At 35.3% G+C, this 20,222-nt stretch overlaps 1 protein-coding gene across 6 annotated transcripts in view; it reads right to left on the bottom strand.

Annotated features, from left to right (window-relative positions):
- The window catches only part of AHI1 (Abelson helper integration site 1), a 211,851-nt gene that overhangs the window by 155,417 nt on the left and 36,212 nt on the right, over nucleotides 1-20,222 (bottom strand). For all 6 annotated transcript variants that reach the window (XR_009533948.1, XR_009533949.1, XM_060114693.1 and 3 more), the window contains exons 10-16: nucleotides 18,113-18,298; nucleotides 16,795-16,947; nucleotides 12,918-13,050; nucleotides 9,818-9,941; nucleotides 5,633-5,862; nucleotides 3,933-4,039; nucleotides 1,267-1,385 (exon numbers count right to left, since the gene is read on the bottom strand). Coding sequence is in view for 4 of the 6 variants with exons in the window: in XM_060114693.1 (XP_059970676.1) it covers nucleotides 1,267-1,385; nucleotides 3,933-4,039; nucleotides 5,633-5,862; nucleotides 9,818-9,941; nucleotides 12,918-13,050; nucleotides 16,795-16,947; nucleotides 18,113-18,298 (1,052 nt within the window). In the remaining 2 variants the exon portion in view is untranslated. The remainder of the gene's footprint in view (nucleotides 1-1,266; nucleotides 1,386-3,932; nucleotides 4,040-5,632; nucleotides 5,863-9,817; nucleotides 9,942-12,917; nucleotides 13,051-16,794; nucleotides 16,948-18,112; nucleotides 18,299-20,222) is intronic.

Here is a 20,222-nt window from a genome sequence, read left to right as displayed (position 1 = left end):
CAAGCATGATCATAGGCTGAATACTATACTGCTTAAAAAGAGAACAACCAAACTCTGCAGGCCTGGTCTTCTGAAGTCTGGCTCTAATTTCTATTGGATTCTCTCTCGGCATTCCTTAGCAAGAAACCCATGCTCATACAAACTCACTCTGCCCTGAATACAGCTTCTATTATGCTACCTCCAAACTTTATTCCAGGCTTTTCAGGTTTTCCACCCCAGTGAGGACACTGCCATCTTGTCTAAATTCTACCCGTCCTTCAAGATTGAGCTCAAAGACCAGTCTTGCCACAGAGCCTTTAACAGAAGACTATATTATAGCTATCAGCTTTACCATTGTCATGAAAAATACAATCCTTTTATTATGTATTTATACTCATTAAAAATACTTATTGAGTACTTGCTGTCTGTTAGGTATGATGTGGGTACGATGTATAGAAAAAAAGAATAAGCAGATTCCAGTCCTTGAAGATCTCACAATGTAGCCTAAGTGTTTCGTATGCTATTTTGGAGGTAGTACAACTAGACTATAAATTCCTGATGAACAAATTCTGCTTATCATTCTCCTACAGCACCCATGCCAGTGTCTCAAACAGTTCTACATAAATGCTGAAGGGCTTAATGGTTAGCCCTAAAGTGATGATTGCAGAATAAACGAACCTGGATTACCACATTTGCCTTTCTAAATACAATAATGAAATTTAATAAAATAGCTTTCTCTCATTTTACAGGAACTTTTAATGTCAAAACCAAAGCACACCAGAAGTCCATGCTGCTTTTCCTAGAACTCTGCTTCTGCCTTTTACATTAAGAATATCTCTTTTCATTTGCCTCTTTTAGAAATAAAACAAAAAGGAAAAACAAGGATGTATGAATCAAAAGCCCTCTCATTCAGGCATGATAGCAGATCATAATACTATGTTAAACCAATATCATAGAGATAAAAGATATTTGATGGCAGTAGTTTCTTTTTTTTTATTGTGAAAATAAAAAACAATAGACCACATCTCAGCCTAAGAACTATTCACATTTTGGGTCAGATAATTGTTGCAGAGGCCTGTCTCATGCACTGCAGGATGCTTAGTGATATCTCTGGTCTCTATCCACCAGATACTGGAATAAACATTCAAAAGTGTTTCTAGACACTGCCAGAGGTCCCCTGAGGGACAAAATTCTCTAGTTGAGAACCACAGCTGCACTTTATAAATATGAATTAAATCATTACTTAATCTATGAGCACTTAACCTGCAAATACTGAAATATACTTACATTCGGAGATCCAAAATTCTCAAAGTACTGTCTTTGGTATGAATTAACAAACGTTTTCCATTGGGATGAACCTCCAAGTAACTTATTGGAATCCCCTTAAACTCACTCTCTTTAATTTCCTAAAATGATTTTTAAAAAGATTATAAAATATTACCACTGTAAAGTTTGTCTAAAGTTAAGCCCTTTTAAGTGTACAAATTTAATTTTAAGATGTCATTTTCAGTTGCACAATACAGGATGTTTTAAAATTGTTAGCAAAATTATTCCGAGTAACTTCAGGTTAAGGATGAAAATAAAGCTGCTAAAATCTATTTTTGGTTGTTATGTAACACCATATTTAATTAGTGTTTTTGTAGTATATTCCCAAACAAGAAGCACTTTCTACCAACACATCTCCTAACACTACACTGTCTATCATCAGATAAGAAACTTTCCAATTTTTATAAATTCAAAATTAAGTATAGAATTAGCTCTCAAGTTCTATTTCAGTCTCAGATTATTTCTTCATACATCTATTTCCACTTGTCCTGAAAAAGGTAAATTATCAGCATCTTATTCTGAAATAATTTAGTTTAGATTGTAATATTTTTTTTGGATACTTAAGGCAGCTAAATCTTCTACTTATAGAAGAAGACTATAAGTAGACCTGATTAATGATGTCAAGAAAGACACAAACACGGAAGGAGAATCTGCCTGAACAAGCCGTGTATAAGGACAATTTCCAAAGGTTCTTGTTTCGATTACCAGGAGAAAGAAAAAAACTGCAAATGCAAAACTGCTTAAACTAAAGTCTAAAGAGTCAAGAGAGGGTCTGCTTTAACCTGTGGGCAGAATTCTGAATTAGCCTTCTTCTCCCTCAAGGACCCCTTATTATTCTTGCCCGCTTCTCTTAGAGGGTCTCCTCTTCAGAGGTGGGTTGGCACCAGCTGAGGTGGGGTACAAACTGCTATAATCCTAGTATCAGCAGCTGAGCCCCTCCTACTGCTATTTGGTGCTAAAACCTGCTGTCAGCTTTTTACAAGTTACAGAATAAAGTCAAATACTGATACCACAGATGGGGGATTTTACTGAGCCCAACTACGATTTGGAGGTGGAGATGCACTGCTGAAGGTGTGAGCAATTGGAGCAACACTTACACAGATGCAAATGTGCAAAATCAAAACCAAGGCTGCATAACAAGTTAAGTGTTAGGTACAGGTTTGAGAAAGCTGCTGGTAGATTCAGTGTTTGTAGTATCTGTTAATGAGTTCCTTCATATTTTTATCATATTCATGCTCAAGCCCTAGTTCTAAAGACCACGCCCTATACCAAGGAGTGTGTGCAACAGCACATGGACACCTCATCTTAAGGGACAGATGTGTATAACCCAGCATCCTTCCCCCCACTGCTGGTTGAAGAGAACCAAGTAAGAAATCGCAGTCTCCCATCTGTCCTAGGACATAAGCTACTAAAAAGACATCCCAGCTCATTTCCTAACTTTCTATTTTCGACTGTCTCAAGTAACCACCAGGAGGCAGATTTCCAAGGTATATTTGCCTTTTGGTTACTATATTGAGGTAAAGAAACATGATTTTTAATACAAATAATACACTCTGCACTGTAGACTCAAATGATTAGAAATGGTGCCTTTGGAGCCTTGCCAATCCTTTAGGTATCAATATGTAAGTAATTAGAAAGTCCTTTGCAAAGTTTGTGAAATTAGGCTACAACATGAATCCCAAGCCATCATTCATTAATCTGACAGACTAGAGGAGAATGACTAAAAATAGAATAGACTGGTTTTTAAACAGATCTGACAGACTCAACAGATTTAACTAAAGTTCCTGGAAATTCTTTTTCATGTAGAATGTCTTTTTTTTAAACAGGGACAATTATAATCTATTATGAAGAACAAAACTGAAGAACACAGGTATAGCATGTAAGACAAAAACTATATCAATACATATAAAAACAACTCACATTTAATAATTCATTTTGTATTTTTAACTTAAACATACTAAATATGCACCAACAAAGTTGCTTGGTATACAAGCCATCTTTAAAACACTCTCCTTCAAAAATGAGATCATTCATTTGTTTCTGCCAATTTAGTATATTTCAAATGAAACAATTACTGTGATTAAATGATAGGCCCTCTCATATTTATATAATCTTGATCACATAATTTTGAGGGATAGCACTGTTAACAAAACCTTGAGCACAGTGTTTTTAGTGATGTTATTAGACCAAGAAAAAAGAATATGAATAGCAGAAAATGTTATTATGTATAGATGGTGATATAACATATACCTCATTTTGCATAAATTTCAGTAATGGATCCCTGAATACCATAGGGCAAATTAGGGCTCAAAAAAAAAAAACACAAAAGCCTGGCCAAAATGAAGAAAATTTCACTACGTCACTATTATCAATTAGCCATCAGGAAGACATGATAATTGACTTCTCAGGGACTGAGAAAAACCTAATTTCTTTGAAAAGAATGAACGGAATGTCCTGACATCTTTTTTTTTTTTAACATCTTTATTGGAGTATAATTGCTTTACAATGGTGTGTTAGTTTCTGCTTTATAACAAAGTGAATCTGTCCTGACATCTTAAAGTCATGTGGTTCAATTTCTTTTTCCCCATTTCTTTAATTAAATCCCCAAATATGAAATGGCTCTATACCTTATTTACACTCCAGTGACGCACTGAGTGTTGCACATCATTAACTTTGACATACGTATTCCAAACAACAATCACCCCTGTGCAGTCTCCTGAATACATGTGATGACCTATTTAAAAAAATAAAATTACTTACGTATAAATGTCACACAGAGGTTGAAACAAATATTATGAAATTGGGAAAACACATCCCAATAAAACAAAGAATTGAAGGGCTAGTAAAAGGCATTACAGTTTTTAAAAAGTCCAAAAGGCAAACAATCAGATCCTAACTATCTTTAAATGAATTCTTCACCCTTTTGAATTATTTTTGATGATTTATTTCCCTTTGTCACCTACCTGAATCTGAATACAAAAAGAAATGAGCATCTCAGTTTATGTGTACGTGGCTCGAATTCCAAAGCTAAACAAATTATTTGAAATATCCAATATGATCTGTATTGCTCACCTTTATTAACCTATATAATCTATTTTATATTCCTGGAAAAACATCTATACTCTAATATATACTGTTAGCATAATGCCTGAGACCTGGTAGGAACTCAGTAAATGACCAGGGAATGAATAAAATAATAAATAACAGGTGCTTCAGTTCAGCATCATTTCTTAGAGTCAAACCATCTTACAGTTGAATGGGACCTCAGAGATCATCAGATTCAACATCATAACCCGTCAGGAATATCTTACAAACCATTATGAACAGATGGTTGTTCAGCAACTGTGAATGTAATATTTTACACAAATGTAGCTTATTCAACTGATGAAATGCTCTATATTTTAGAATGTTCTTTCTAATTCTGAGCAAAGAAAATCTGTTTCTTGCAGCTTTGGCCCTACTTCTACCTACAGAGCGACGTAGAAGGACTTCTCTTTTTTCCACATCTTAACCAAATATCTGAAGAAATTCTTCATCTCTCTTTTATAATCTGAGCTACTTCTATTATGAAAGAATTTTCAGATGCCTTTCTATCCTTGGTTGACCTTTCCTGAATGGGTTCCTACTTATGAGCATCCTTATGGTTGAACTGACTACATTAGCAGTATTATCATTTTGATCTGGATCCCATATTTATTTATTACAGCTACACACACCTATTGTCTGAAATAATAGAAAAGGTGACTATTTAATAATGAATTTCTTTATTCTTCCAGCTGACAAAATAATCTACATTTTATGTCCTTAAAACACTATCCATAATACTCATATTCTAAGATTAAACCTTTAAATAATTGCAAATCTCCCTTCTGTATTTTCTGTACTAAAAAAAAATCCTGTTGCTACATTTAAAATATATCTTTTCAATATTCCTCTGGGATTTCCACCCCCATCTTCCTCATTTTTACCCTTTACATAAAACGGCCCTTTAAAAAACCTACTAAGGGAATAATCACCAATCCAATGAAATATATTTTGCAATTTGGAACAGGACTGGTTGTTACAGCAAAGATTAGTTGAATCAAAATGTTTAGAAATTTATTGACTTCAAAATTAACTAACAATTCCCTCAGTGCCAAATTTATGCCAAGGTCTATCATATGATCTGCAAAATATGCATAAATCTAAATATACACAAACATATTTAATTTTATCTGATACATAAAGTCACCCTCAAGCTTAAATAATTATTATCCTAGTGAAACAGAAAATTTTTCAAAATTCTTCATGTAACGAGCCTTCAACTGGCATATATTCTTGGACATACCTTCAATATCAAAACAGAGAGAGTTGATGAAACTCTTGTGAGCATCAAACTGTCGGATTAATATGGCAGGATCCTCTCTCATATCAACTTTCCATATACGTATCACAGAATCATAGCATCCTGTAACCACCAGCTCTTTTACAGCTGGGTGGAATTTAGCCGTGTAAACAAAAGAAGGATGAGGTAAAACTCTGAAAGTATTTGTATTGTTTATTTCATTTTTCCATATCCTGGAAAAGGATAAAAAAGTTACGTATTGCTTCTGAAAGGCAGACATTTCTCTAAGAACCAATATGGGCAATGGACTTTATAAAAGTAAGCAAGTGACAACAACGAATGGTAAATTTTATAACAATAAAAATAATGTGATGACATTATTTGACAGCCAGAGTTCTTTCAGTTTGACAAAGCTCTTTCTTATAGTTATTTTCAAGCATAATGTTTTATTCCTCTACTAATTGTAATCTATACTGTAAAATGACAAACGAATTGTAATCTATATTGTGAAATGTACTTGTATATGTCTGTACTTTTTAAACCTACCTATTTTTGGCATTAAGTAAACACAATGGATAGTTGGTAAAATACTGCATTTAATACAATATAAGTAAAAAACAAAACAGAGGGAGAAATTTCAATGATTTCCCATTTAGGCTGTGTATATTGTTTTTCCAAAGTGCTTACAGTTGAGGGTTTAGAGAATAGGGTACTCTATTAACTTTATATTTGTAATTTCGAAGCATAGATAATGAACATAAAGATCTCAAAGACTTAGAAGGGACGTTGAAATTACTATATAAATACTTGAGTAAAATAACATTAAAATCATTACAATATTTTATAGAAAACAGGCTATCTAACATCGAGCACTCACTTTATGTTTAATACTCTTGTTATCTCTTCCTTTATATAATAGGTGATTTAAAAGAAATTAATATTGTTATTGCTACAGTCTTGACAAGAGTAAACTCTAAGAGTTAAACTATCATGTTAGATACTCTGCAAGTCAATATGCAGGCAAAATCTAGGAACAAACAGGTGCTTTGTGAGTGTGAAGCACTTGATTTTTTAAAATTTAAGCTATCAGAATTAGAAGAATTTATTAATTTTTTAATATGGGGATTTATAGTTCATCCTTTTAATTACTGTCTAAGAACTGAAGCAAATTAAGTCTTTTTCAAAATTATCTATAAAAAAAATAGTTACTATTCAAGAATAACATTCTATAAGTTTTCTCAGCAGCTGCTTAAAATACAGGATATGATCTTTAATTACTAAGAATCCAAACTCATAAATGAAGGAAGTGAAAGAACATGTTTTCAAGTAAAAGTAAAGCATGTGTGTCACTGCATAAACATTTTTACCACAGTAATATTTTCAATGAACATATGTAACATGAAATATAGTACTTATAGAAAGAACAAAATCACTAATTTGGAGGGAATATTAAGGAGAATGCTAAAAGATAAAACTTCAGTGGCCTGCTAATAAATCTTAGCAGCATTATCTGAAATACTATATAACAAGAAGAAATGAAGCAACTGTACCTTAAAAACAGCTCAATATAATTAGGACAGACACAATACCTTAAAATAAAAATGAAGCTTTTTACATAAAAGTGGAATTGGTATCAATGATGGCTTTCATCACCCAAGCAATGGTAAAATCCAAGATCAAAAGAAATGTATTAATGGGTTTGTGAAAAAAAATCAGATTGACCGTAGACAGAGAAGAACAGTGATACACAAATCTGTAAAGACCAGATGAACACACACAAAAATTATCAGAATTAGGAAAGAAAAAAAATATTCCAAAGTTAAAACAGTATGTGTGAAGAGAGGGCAGAGTGGGGCTTTATGGGCCTATTTGGGAGCCATTACACATGGACAAGTCTTTCTGATTATATTAGGAGCTGCTGATCTGTAGTGTCCTCAAATTATACTGAAGATAACTAAAGACGAAGATTTAGGTTAAGCCCATCTGGCAGAGAGCAAACCAGTGGAAAACAGTTACTCAGGAGACACGAACAATAACAGGTGACAGTGACCCCAGGGGATAACAGAAGACCTGGGCAGAAACCCGACCTCCTGCCACTTCTGAGCATTAGCAACTCTCGTTCTCTTCCTTTTGACTTTAGCTCATTCAGTGTAAGTATTCTTCACCTCTTTCAAAAACCCCACTGTCTTTTTCGTTCTAGCCACACTGTTTCTCTCTTCACTCAGTTAATCCTTCCCAACAATATTTTTAGGATGTAAAGAGTCCTAAATTAGTATCAACTTCCAAGCTACATAAAGAAAAAAATATCCTTTACTACAATATATGCTGTGCGAGGAAACCCAAGTTGACTTCAAGAAATGGTAACATCTGAGCTGGGTTTTAAATGATGACTATGAGCCCACCCTGGCTTACAAAAGGCATTTAGACGTGTGTTGAGTGGATGAGTTGGGCAGGAAGGGGAGGAGAAGGGCATGTCAGCATAGGAAGAGTCCACAGGTAACATGGAGATGCCAAAGAAGATAAGATGCTAAAGGTATTTCAAAAGATTGTGTGGGTGAGGCGGAGGGTACATGGGAAGTGCACAAGGGATGAGAAGGTCAATAAGGGTCATGCCTGTCTTGCCATGCTAAGGAACTGGAACATTTTCCAAAGTGCAAAGATTTTTAAAGTCAAGACATTATGAAAGATGGTTTTGGAAAGAATTCTAGCAGAGCAGGGATGGAGGAGCTAGAGGGTGAACGCTGGGAAAGCTTAGCAGCAACAGTTTAAGCAAAAGATAACAAGGACTTGAATTAAGGCAACAGCAGTGAGGATAGAAAGAATGTGACAGAATGTGAGACTTTTAGGAGGCAGAATTAATATACTTTAGAACTACCTGTATGTAGGAAAGAAACATGAGTGCTACTCTGAGTTCCCAGCTTGGGAGACAGGGTGGATAAGGATGCCATTAAAAACTATATGAGGGCTACAAAAGGAAAACAAAATTTGGTGATTTCCGTTATGGATTTGAGGTGCCATTGGGCAATCCAGACAGAAGTGTGTAATACAAAGTTGAATTTGGAAAAAGAGAAGGAGCTCCAAGTCATTAGCATGTGAGATTCAAGGCCAAGGAGATGAGAGAGACCAGGATAAGCACACCAAACCACAGAAGACATCGAATAAAGGATCTTGGGGATAAGCATTTACAGAGAACAGGCAGAAGAAAAGGAACAAGAGAATGAGAATTGGTCAGAGTGATAAAAAGAAAACAGAAGAGGTTGTCAATGAAAACCATGACTTGAAAATATTTCAAGACTGGTCAATAATGAATTATTGCAGTGAAGGCAAACAGGGTAATGACTAAAACTAGCCAGTGGATCCGAAAATTAGTAAGAAACTGCAGGTCTCTCAAAGAAAGTTTATATAGCACGGTGGAAGTGAAAGCCAGACTAACTGGGGGAAGGTAAAGACAGTGTGTGTAGAATGCTTCTTGATGGTGTAGAAAGAAAAATAATGTGGTAGCCTGAAAGGCAGGAGGACTTTAGAAAAAGATTTCCTTAAGATAAGGAAATTTGAACATACTTCTGAGAGGAAAAAATCAATAGAGATAGATACTAAAGAGACAATAGAGATAGGAAATAAATGTAACAGATTAAAAAAGTAACTTTTAAAATATTTTATTATGATACTTATTAAATTGGAAGGGGCTAAATTATTTTCAAACTGACATTTTGAAAAATGCAAATAGTTGACAATCTATTAAGCTCTTAAAACATAAGGTGCATATTCATTTACTGACCCTATACTGTGCATTGAGCAGCACCATGTCCTGGCCTCTGCATCCAGCTAACAGTGGAGACGGAATCCCTGCCATCAAGAGTTTATATTCCAGGAAAACTCTCTGTTGTTTAAGAACTTCATCTCAAAATATTAATTAAAGAGTGTACAAAATGATCATTTAAAGACAGTGAGGACTAGAAACATTATATATTACATAAACGAAATATATTTAACAGAATGTCTTTAGGAAAAACGTTTTCATTACTTCTTATTTAATCAGTGAGTCTGTATGATGCATGTTTATGATGGTTCCTTGATAAGCAAAATATAACTGAAGCATAAGAGTAGTTATATCACTTTATATTCATTCTCTCTGCTTTCTTTGAGGGCAAGCAGCATACACAGCGAGTACTTCTCAAGTATACTAACCTGGCAGTGCCATCAGATGATGCAGTAAGGATATAGCGATCATCTTTTGACCAGCAAAGATCATAAATGATATTGAGGTGGCCACACAATTCTCTCAGGAAACGTCCAGAAGGAATTTCATATACTAATGAAAATATTCAAAAATTAGTCTGTTTCTAGACAGAGGATTCTTAACCGAATAACATAAAAATTCATAATTTATAATAATTTGTATACCAGGTAAGCACTGTCTATAAGAATATTATCACCAAAGACATTTTCAGTATTAAAAAATGTCAAAATCGACTTAAAAGTAAGTTTTCACTTGCTTTAGACACAAGAATTTACATACCTAAAATTTTATAATGGGCTACAATTAACAATTATTCTTATCTCTTCAAAGCAATCCTAATAATCTTTGATAATCAATTTATTAATCAAATAACTTTAAAAAATATTTATTTATTTAGGCTGCGCCGGGTCTTAGCTGCGGCATGCGAACTCTTAGTTGTGGCATGCATGCGGGATCTAGCTCCCCGACCGGGATCGAGCCCAGGGCCCCTGCATTCGGAGTGTGGAGTCTTACCCACTGGACCACCAGGGAAGTCCCTCAAATAACTTTTAAATTGCAATTCACTTCAAAGATTCTGTAATTTGGTCTTTCATGAATAAGGTATTGTTTTATCTGAAAATCAATCCAATTCCAACCAAAATTTAACTATTCGAAGCAATGAGAAATTTAAACTGTGCTATGGTGAGAAAAAAATTCTAATACTAAAAATGATAGACACTACTGTGAGAGAATGAACAGAGATTTAATCTAATAAACAAGGCATTGTGGTATGGCTATGTTACATATACATACAATGAAATCTAAGATGACAACTTAACACAGAAAATACTTTCCAAGTCTCTACTACCACCTAGTGGTGAAACCAACTGCTCTTTAAAATATCAAGCAGTACACAAGAACTTCTGTAATAGCAAAATAAAGACCTCGGAAAATCTGCTTCCCCATAAAAGCAACGAGAACACTGGCAAAAACTGTCAAAATTAACTTTTTCAGAACTCTGGAAATGAAAGGCTTGCAAAAATCCGAGGAGCATTTATTAAAGAAAACAGCTGAATCTTGGTAAGAACACCGAGCTCTGTGGTGTTTTAACGTGCCCTGTTCCCATTCCCCTCTCCCAAGCTCCAAAGTAGACTTAAAAACCAACAGCCTTGAAACTACGAAGAAAACCAGCAGCCTAGCAGCTACGGGATGGGGCAGAAGAGGCCTGAAGATCTCCAAAGCCCCACCTCCAAGATTTCTCACTGCTGGACAGCTGGGCAGCTCCCGGAAAGGCTCCATTTTCAGGGCTTGGCTTTATCTGACCTGGCTCTGAGCATGATCTGCGTGAAGAGCCGTAACTCTAGGGTGCATGAAGTAATCAGTGGTGTGGCTATCTGACACAGTGATACCAGGTGGGCCTAAGAAGAGGCTGACCAAAAAATTCAAAAGGAAAAACTGGGAATGAGGTGTCCATAGGGGACTTTGAAAAGCTCCAATATATTCTGGGGAATCTAGAAGGACACGTACACATGAAAGGCTGTGTACATACTTGTGCAAGAAAGACCTGAAAGGCCCTATCTCTTACTGTGACTGCCCTGAGGACTGTGCAAGTAAAAGCTAAGGCAAAGTTGTAAACTCCCTACTTTAGAATTGAAAACATACACACACACACACACACACACACACACACACACACACACACACACGGCACTTCGGCATAGGCTGGGAGACCCGTTCACTCAGGCATTTAAAACTCCCTCTCTAACCACTAGCGGACCACTAAGCTAACCAAGCAATGACTCCAGGGGTAAAACCTGACAAAGGATAAAGACCACAGAATTAGTCCAGGAACATCACTAAACAAACAACAACAACAACAAATCCCAGGTGGACAGATGGAGGGGGGGTAAAGAGAGGAATGTGATTTCCAGAGTTGCTACATTGTAATATTTAAAATTTCCAATTTCCTAGGGAGACACACCCCTAAAAAAAACCCAAAATAGTAAAGTATGGCCACACACAGGAAAAAAAGCAGTCAACAGAAACTGTCTATGACACTGGCTTCCTAGATAAAGACTTTAAATTCACTTGCATAAATATGTTCAAAGATATAAAGAAAACCACATCTAAAGAACGAAGGTGTGAGAATTATTTCTTACCACTTAATAGAGAATATAAAAAAAGACCAAGCAGAAATTCTAGAGTTGAAAAGTACAATAACTGAAATAAACAGTTCACTAGAGGGGCTCAACAGCAGATATGAACTGTCAGAATAATCAGTAAACTTGAAGACAGGTCAATTGAGATTATGCAGTCAGAGGGGCAGAAAGAAAAAAAATGAAGGAAAATGAATAAAGGTGCAGAGACCTGTAGGACGCCATCAAGTGTACCAATATAGAAATGATGGGAGTTCCAGAAGAAGAGAAGAAATAGAAAGGGGTAGAAAGAACATTCTAAGAAATAAAGATGAAAAACTTCCCAAACTTGTGAAAAACATCAATCTGCACATCCTATAAGCTAAATGAATTCCTAGTATACACACCATAATCAAAAAATGACAAAGATTCTTCTTTTGTTTTTTGAGATTTAAGCAGTAAGTATATTTAAATTCAAGTTTTTCTTTCTTTCTTTTTAAAAAATATTTATTTATTTATTTATTTGGCTGTGCCAGGTCTTAGTTGCACATAACAAATTTGAGGGCTTTCATAATCAAATTATCACTACTATCAACTGACTAAAATTGGATTAAAATTCATCAAGAGATTTATTAATCCTTCACGTTGCAAAATTTCTATATTTAAAGTAGAAAATGCTTAAAAAATACCTCCTGAAAGTTTTAAAAATAAATTTATCTTCCTTCATTTGATCATTTTCATTTTATTTCTGGACCTACATTGTATAGCAAAGTGCAAAATTTTTCTAAAAGAATTCTTACTTTACTTGAGGAAATCTATTTTAATTTAGTAGTACTGGTAGATGACTCAAATTAAGATTTCAATGAATTTTAAGAACCAAGAAACATCCTCTGTATAGACTACAATCAGCTTAAACAGAAGGATTATTACTCACAAATAATTGGATACCCATCCCGGCTGGCACAGGCTGCTGCTAATATTCTTCCATTGTGGGAGAAAGCAAGACAAAAACATCCTCGCTCTCCTGCATTTAGTGAGAAGAGGTGCTTGTTCGGGATACGGCAAGCCTGAAAAACATACATTTTACCAATATAGATGAAGAAACATTAAAATATGAAAGCCAGCTGTTAACTTCAATTATTGTAGCTGTTGCAGTTTCTGGTTTTTTAAAAAGTCCCTTTACTGTGATGCAGAGGAAGAAGAAAGCAAGTAAGCAGAACGATGGAAAACCATAGTAAATTACTTTCAAAGCAGAGAATCAGTTTCAATTCTCCAGAAAATTAAGTGAATTTATACTCCATGCCTAACTAGCACTATTCACCCAAAATATGAATAGAAAATTTCAATATCTGATACTCTAAAGCTGTCACTACCACATTATTTTTATACAGCCACAAAAATGAATGTATGTCACACCACCCTTATTTCATGACAGCAACTAATAAGTGATTTTTGCTGAATCATAAACTTGTTCTGAGTCTATAAATGCCATATAGGCCTAGCTGAAGTCCATGATGTATGAATATTCATTCTCTTTCTTTTTTTCTCTCTTAAAATAACCATTATTTGTACTGCTTTCCAAAATGTATTTTCAAAGTAAATCAATCACCTCCTATTGATTTCTCATTCACTAATTTTATTAAAATTCCTTCATACTTTTTATGTTTCATTCCTTATTACCAGATGACACCAAAACTTCCTGTGCATTATTATCTGCTGTAGAAAATACTACTTACTTTTATTTGTCCTAATTCTCTCTTTCAAACTTTTGTGAGCCTTAGTTCCTGTGTTTCTTTCTTATTATTCAAAAAGTTCAACTGAACATATATTGGCCCCTTACTATATGCCAAGAATGTGGCACTTTATTACAAATGTCTTTTTATATATTCATCACAGTAAACCTGTCATTATTATTACTATATATAGCTAATAAGGATTATTCAGAGGGTTAAGCCCAGCTTAACGGGCCTAGTCAAAGACTATTGGTTCAAGGGCCCGCTTTCTAGATTGGTACCAGGTTTTTCACAAGTAGCATCAAGATTTAGCAGCATTATGAAGAGGCAACATTATGAGCAGCTACTAGAAAGGCGAAAAATCCAACAGACATTTATTAGGTGCCAATAATGTACCAGACACCATTTTCCCTCCATTCTCTATTGGGATGATATAGAAAAGGGAAAGGGGGATAAAAAGAGGAAAAAAATTGAAGGAAAAGTTAGGAAGTTTCATAACCACTTGCTGCTGCTCTTAGAGGAGGAGACGTAGTTAAGGAAAACTCTGTGCCTCATCACTTAAGCCAAAAACGGCACCATCATTTTCTTTGTATTCCCAGAGTTTGACACTGTACTCAGAAGAGGCACTTGATGAACTCAGAAGAGGCACTTGATGAATAAAGATCCTCAACATTTTCAACTCTTTCCCCTTCTTTACTACCTTGTCAGTCACTAACTCACACTAGGTCTTTTCTTTTGTAGTTACCTCTTACTTCTCACTTTTGCCACCAATACCCCAAGGTTGGACCCTTCTCACCTCACACATCAATGACTGCAACGGCTACCTTTCTCTCATTCTGATGTATCCTACCTCAAGATCTACCTGCCATCGCCAGCGTTAACCTGTCCTAAAATACAATTGTTATCATGCTTCCTCCCTACCTGAAACCTCCCATTATGTCTCAATCCCACACAATCAAATATTAGGCTACCTACCATTTGAGCCGCTCCACAATGCGGGCCTAATCTATCACACCACTTTTACCTCTTATACAAACTTGGGTTTCCAGCCAGCCAAGTTTTGAGTGCCTGAGGAATACAACAGGTGCACTCCCATTTATTTACAACATTGCCACAATATGAAATATTCCTCCCTGTCCTCTTCACCCACTCCTAACTTGTCCATGCTTTAAAGTCTATCTCAAGCTCCACCAACCTGTTGAATGAACCCTTCTTCCACCACTCCAGATCACCTTCTACATAACTGCAATTCTCAAACTGTTTTAGTTTCAGGGTGCTTTACAGTCTTAAAAAATTTTGAGGACTCCAAAAAGCTTTTGTTTATGTGGTTATATAAACAGATATTTATTATATTAGAAATTAAAATTGAGAAATTTAAAAAGTATTTGTTAATCATTTAAAAAACAACAGAGCAAACCCATTAAATGTTAACATAAATAATTTCTTTTTATGAAAAATAACTATATAAAATGGGATTGTTCTGTATTTTTGAAAATCTTTTTAACATCTGGCTTAATAAAAGATAGCTGGAATTTCATAACTGCTTCTGCATTCACCCTCTTGTGATACCATGTATCATTTAGTCTCTGGAAAACTCCAGTGTATACTTGTGAGAGAATGAAAGCCAAAAAGAAAAACTAAATCATTATGGAATCATTAGAATCATTATGATCTTATTATGAAAATAGACCGACTTCAACAGACCCCTTGAAAGTATCTCAGGACTCCCAGCAGTCCCCAAATTACACTTTGAGAACTGCTGATCTAAACAATTATTTTTATAGTTTTATTTCCTCAAGACTTCTTTGCAGCATACCTGACAGTGAACAACATTGTAACCGCTTCCCATGTCCCCAACTGACGTGAAAGGTCCCCAAGGCCAAAGTCTAAGTATTATTCTCTCCATATTATTATGTCTGAAGTATTTAAAATTGATTTTAAGATGTATCTGTAAAATTAGCCTCAAAAAGTCAGATATCAGGGGCTTCCCTGGTGGCGCAGTGGTTGAGAGTCTGCCTGCCGATGCAGGGGACACGGGTTCGTGCCCCGATCCCGGAAGATCCCACATGCCGCGGAGCGGCTGGGCCCGCGAGCCATGGCCGCGGAGCCTGTGTGTCCGGAGCCTGTGCTCCGCAACGGGAGAGGCCACAGCAGTGAGAGGCCCGCGTACAGCAAAAAAAAAAAAAAAGTCAGATATCATGCAAAACAAAATGTGAAAAGGTCTAGGAAAATAGTCATTCTTTGTATATACTGAGTATATAAAATGAACCACTCTACTCTTTATGGAAACAAGAGATTTGCAAAACTTTATCAGTAATGCTTCTTGCCACTACAAACTATGCTAACCAAGTAAGAGAACTTTAGAAAAAGCTTAAATACAGGTCAACTTGTGGTAAAGGTATATACATATACCTATCTCTATCAAAATGTGACTCAGGAAGAAGCCAGGAGCTGAAAAAAAGTTCACGAATCCATAAATTGTGGATTTACGGGCTGAACTGTGTCCCTCCAAATTCATATGTTGAAACCCTAACCCCAGTACCTCCGAATGTAACGGTATTTGGATATAAGGTCTTTAAAGAGCTGATTAAGTTAAAATGAGGTTGCTAGGGTACAGCCCTAATCTGATAATAAGAAGAAGAGATACCAGTGATGCACACACACAGAGAAAAGACCATGAAGAAGCAGTAAGATGGCAGCTATCTGCCAGCCAATGAGAAAGGCCTCAGAGTAAATCAACGCTGCCAACACTTAATCTTGGGACTTCCAGCCTCCAGAATTATGAGAAAGTAAATTTCTGTTGTTTAAGAGGCCCAGTCTGTGATATATTTTTATGGCAGCTCTGACAAACTAATAAAACTCCCCAGGTCACTAAAGAACTTAAGATAGTGCCTTTATGCACATGATAGGCACTTTATTACTATTTACCAAATGAATTAATAGAAAGACAAGATCATGGTTAAAAACAAGGATAATCTGAGAGTTTTAAGTAGGAAGCCAGTTACCATAGGAGCTGCTGGCGTTTTTAAGGTAAATGACTAAATATCTAAATGAATCCAGTGTCAGAGACCACTTCACCTGCCCAGGCAGTCGTGTCCACTTCATCACTTCCTTTGAATCTTCTAATCCAGGTTCTGTGTCTACTGAACGTGCCTCATGGTGTTGTTCACAATACAATGGTTTACCCTTTTCTTCCTGAAGAGCCATCATAGAACGGTAAGATGGCTTTATCTAAATATGTATAGAAAATGAGAAAATGCATACATCACGTTAATCTTTTTCTCTTTTCTAGCATATATGGTTTTTAAAATATTGAAACAAACATTATAATATGAAAATGTTTTCAAAATGTAATCCAGAAAAAAATTCTACTTTTACTTGTACACTATTCTAAATAAAATAAAGCTTGCTTGAAATTACAGTCCTAAACCCCAAAGCCTTAAAAGTGGGAAGGAATAAAACAGAACTCCAATAGTTACATAAAATAGTTTTAGTAACTCTGTCCCTTTGTTTCCGCCTCTTCACCAGTACCTACCAGATGTTATATCATGGCTCTGACATTGTACTATGGTATCTCTGGCTTTAGGATCACGAAACTGATAACATAAAGATCTAAAGTTTTTTAAATCCTCCATTTCTTAAAATAGTTTTAACTACACTCAAACCAATGAAACCAACCCTATGGTCACATTTTATAAAATCAACTACAGAATATGCAACTGGCCTGAAATGTCTTATAGCAAGGAGACAAAAGCAAAAGTTTCACCTCATTTTAGGACAAATGCTTTGCTAAGATATTCATAACTTTAACCTATATAAAACAGAAGTAGAAATATTACTTATTGATTATTTAAATAATATTGTAAAAAAATGTGCCTGTAATTCATGGGTCTGCAAGCTATGGTCTGGGCCAAATGTGGCCTGATGATGTTTTTGTAAATAAAGTTTTATTTGAACACATCCAAACCCATTTGTTTAGTTATCACCCACATATGTCTATGTAGCTACTTTCACGTTACAAAGGCAAGGTTGAATGGCTGCAACAGAGACTGTATAGCCTGCAAAGCCTAAACTATTTACTGTCTGGTCCTTTATGGAAAATATTTGTCAACTCCCACTTTAAATCATTCTCTTATCTTTAATTTTTAAGGATCAGTATTATTTTTAAAATATATTTTTTCCTAAAGCTGAAATCTATACTTAGTACTTAAAATTCATTTAAGTATCTTGTAAGTATCAGCTATTACAGGCTTAATATATAATCTCTGAAGGTCCCTTTCTATTTCAGAAGTCTATTAAAATAATTCTAAAGACTTTACTTTTTTAGAAATAGAAACATGTCACCATTTAATCTCAACAATGGAAGATATATTTTTTGCATGTGCTATTAACTTACACTTTCTGGAACTTTTAATCCTCTTACTGTTACATACAACGTTGATGGATAAGGATTTCTTGGACATTTTAACCACCACTCAAAAACCTCGATGACATTTGATTGGGATCGAGGCTTTGTGGGTGGGTAATACAGCTGCAAGCGAAGTTTTGAATTGATGTTTACATTTCCATTGGCTCCTAGAAGCTTAAAATAAGAATTCAAATAAAATGTTACCTTCATTGAAAATACATCCAATAAAGCAATAGTATATAGTCAAAAACTCATTTTATAAAGATTAACATGGCATGCTGAAATTCTTTAGATTTGTAAAGCAGAGGAAAGAACACTGACACAGTTGGTCAAGCACAGTTCCAGGTCATTTTGACAAGATAGCCCAAATGACTTAAAATATCTTCCCAAAGGCTGTCTTTTCCCCTATACAACTTCAGACTGTTGGTAAAGCACTTACATTACTGTGCTGGGTGCTGCTTTGTTCAAAGGAGGTGATCAATACACATTTGTTTGTAATAATACTGTTTGTAATAAAGATTAAAATGCATATTATTTAAACACAGAAACAAATTTCCCATTTGTTCAGCATCAGTATTTTTAGTGGTAAAGTTTCATGATGTGTAAATTTTTAAAAAGTCAAAATTATTTTAAAAAAGTAATTAAGATACTTAAACTTGTTTGAGCCCCTTATTACATTTTTAAAATATTTTAGTCTACCTTCTTAAAAAGGTCTATTTAATTAAGAAAAACTATTAAACAAGACAACGTATGTTTCAGCTACATACATGGAGATTCTTATGAGAAAAATAATCTCACCAACTCAAAATAGGTCCTCTTTCACTAGACTATGACTCAAGTAGAAAATACCTTTGCTAACTTTTGTGTCCTTTACAAATTAGTAGAGACAGTTGGGAGCTTTTGCAGCAGTTTAGGCAGGTGGAGCTGACAAACTCCAAGAGTAGGAAGGGACCGAGTACAGGGAATATTTAATAACTGTTACTGACTCATGCAACTTGGAAAGTAAAAACGAGAAGAATCAAGAAAGACTCTAAGGTAGTGCTATCCAACAGAACTTTCTGTGGTGATGGGCATGATCTCTATTTGTGCCATGCAAAACAGTATCCATTAGTCGTACATGGCTATCGAGCACTTGAAGTGTGGCTAGTGCAACTGTGGAAATTAATTTTTAATTATATTTAATTTTAGCTAATTAATCTGAATTCAAATGGCCACATATGACCTGTGGCTACCAAAACAGATAGGGCAGCTCTAAGGCTGTAAATCTGGGAGACTGGACAGATGGTGGTGCTACCAACTGAAGCAGCAGATGTGGAAAAGGTAAGAGATCTAGGGAAGATGTTCAGTTTGGGGGAGTCAGATATCTATGGGTCACCCAAGTTGAAATGTCTGAATTCTGAGGCACACACAAGAAAAGTGGGTCTAAGAAAAGTGGATTAAAGATGGAATCATGAGTAGGACTGATATTAAAGAGATAGGTGGTAGACCAGGAAGGAAACTGAAGGAACTGAAGGAATGGGATAAGGAAAATCAGGAAAGGATGGTGTCAAGAAAACCAAGGTAACAAGAGTTTCAAGAGAGTGATAACATAGATGTGATAAAAGAAGAACTAGAAAATGTTCAATAATTTGGTAAATAGAAGTCATAGTGATATGTTTGGAGAAGCTTTAGTAGCTGAGACAAAAGCCAGATTGCAGTGTGTTCAGGAATGAGGCATCAATAAAGAAACAGAGTTGGCAAAAAATATAGCTCATCTTTTCCCTACCCCTCTTAGGGGAAGATGTGAAGTCAGTGGAGGTTGTAAGCTGAGAGGTGATGTTATGATACAGAGGGGTAAAAAAACAAGTTTCAAACTGAGCAATTGAGATGTTCAGTCATTAAATATTAAGCAGTCGAGATTCCCTTCATAAACTACTACTATCTGCCTGAAGCTTATCATAAGGGAATAATATCATTTTCAGAAGATATTTATTCCCCAGATTCTAAATCATACTCTCCATATATTGTATTCATATTCACCAGGCAATTTAGTTTGCTGCTTAGTATGAGTAAACCACTAAGATTCAGCCAAGATCCTGCCATTATGATTACAAAACAT

This window comes from Mesoplodon densirostris, chromosome 12, assembly GCF_025265405.1.
Source record: "Mesoplodon densirostris isolate mMesDen1 chromosome 12, mMesDen1 primary haplotype, whole genome shotgun sequence".
NCBI classification, from domain to species: Eukaryota; Metazoa; Chordata; class Mammalia; order Artiodactyla; family Ziphiidae; genus Mesoplodon; species Mesoplodon densirostris.
Note: the sequence above shows the minus strand (reverse complement) of the source record. Positions and strands in the feature narration are given on the sequence as shown.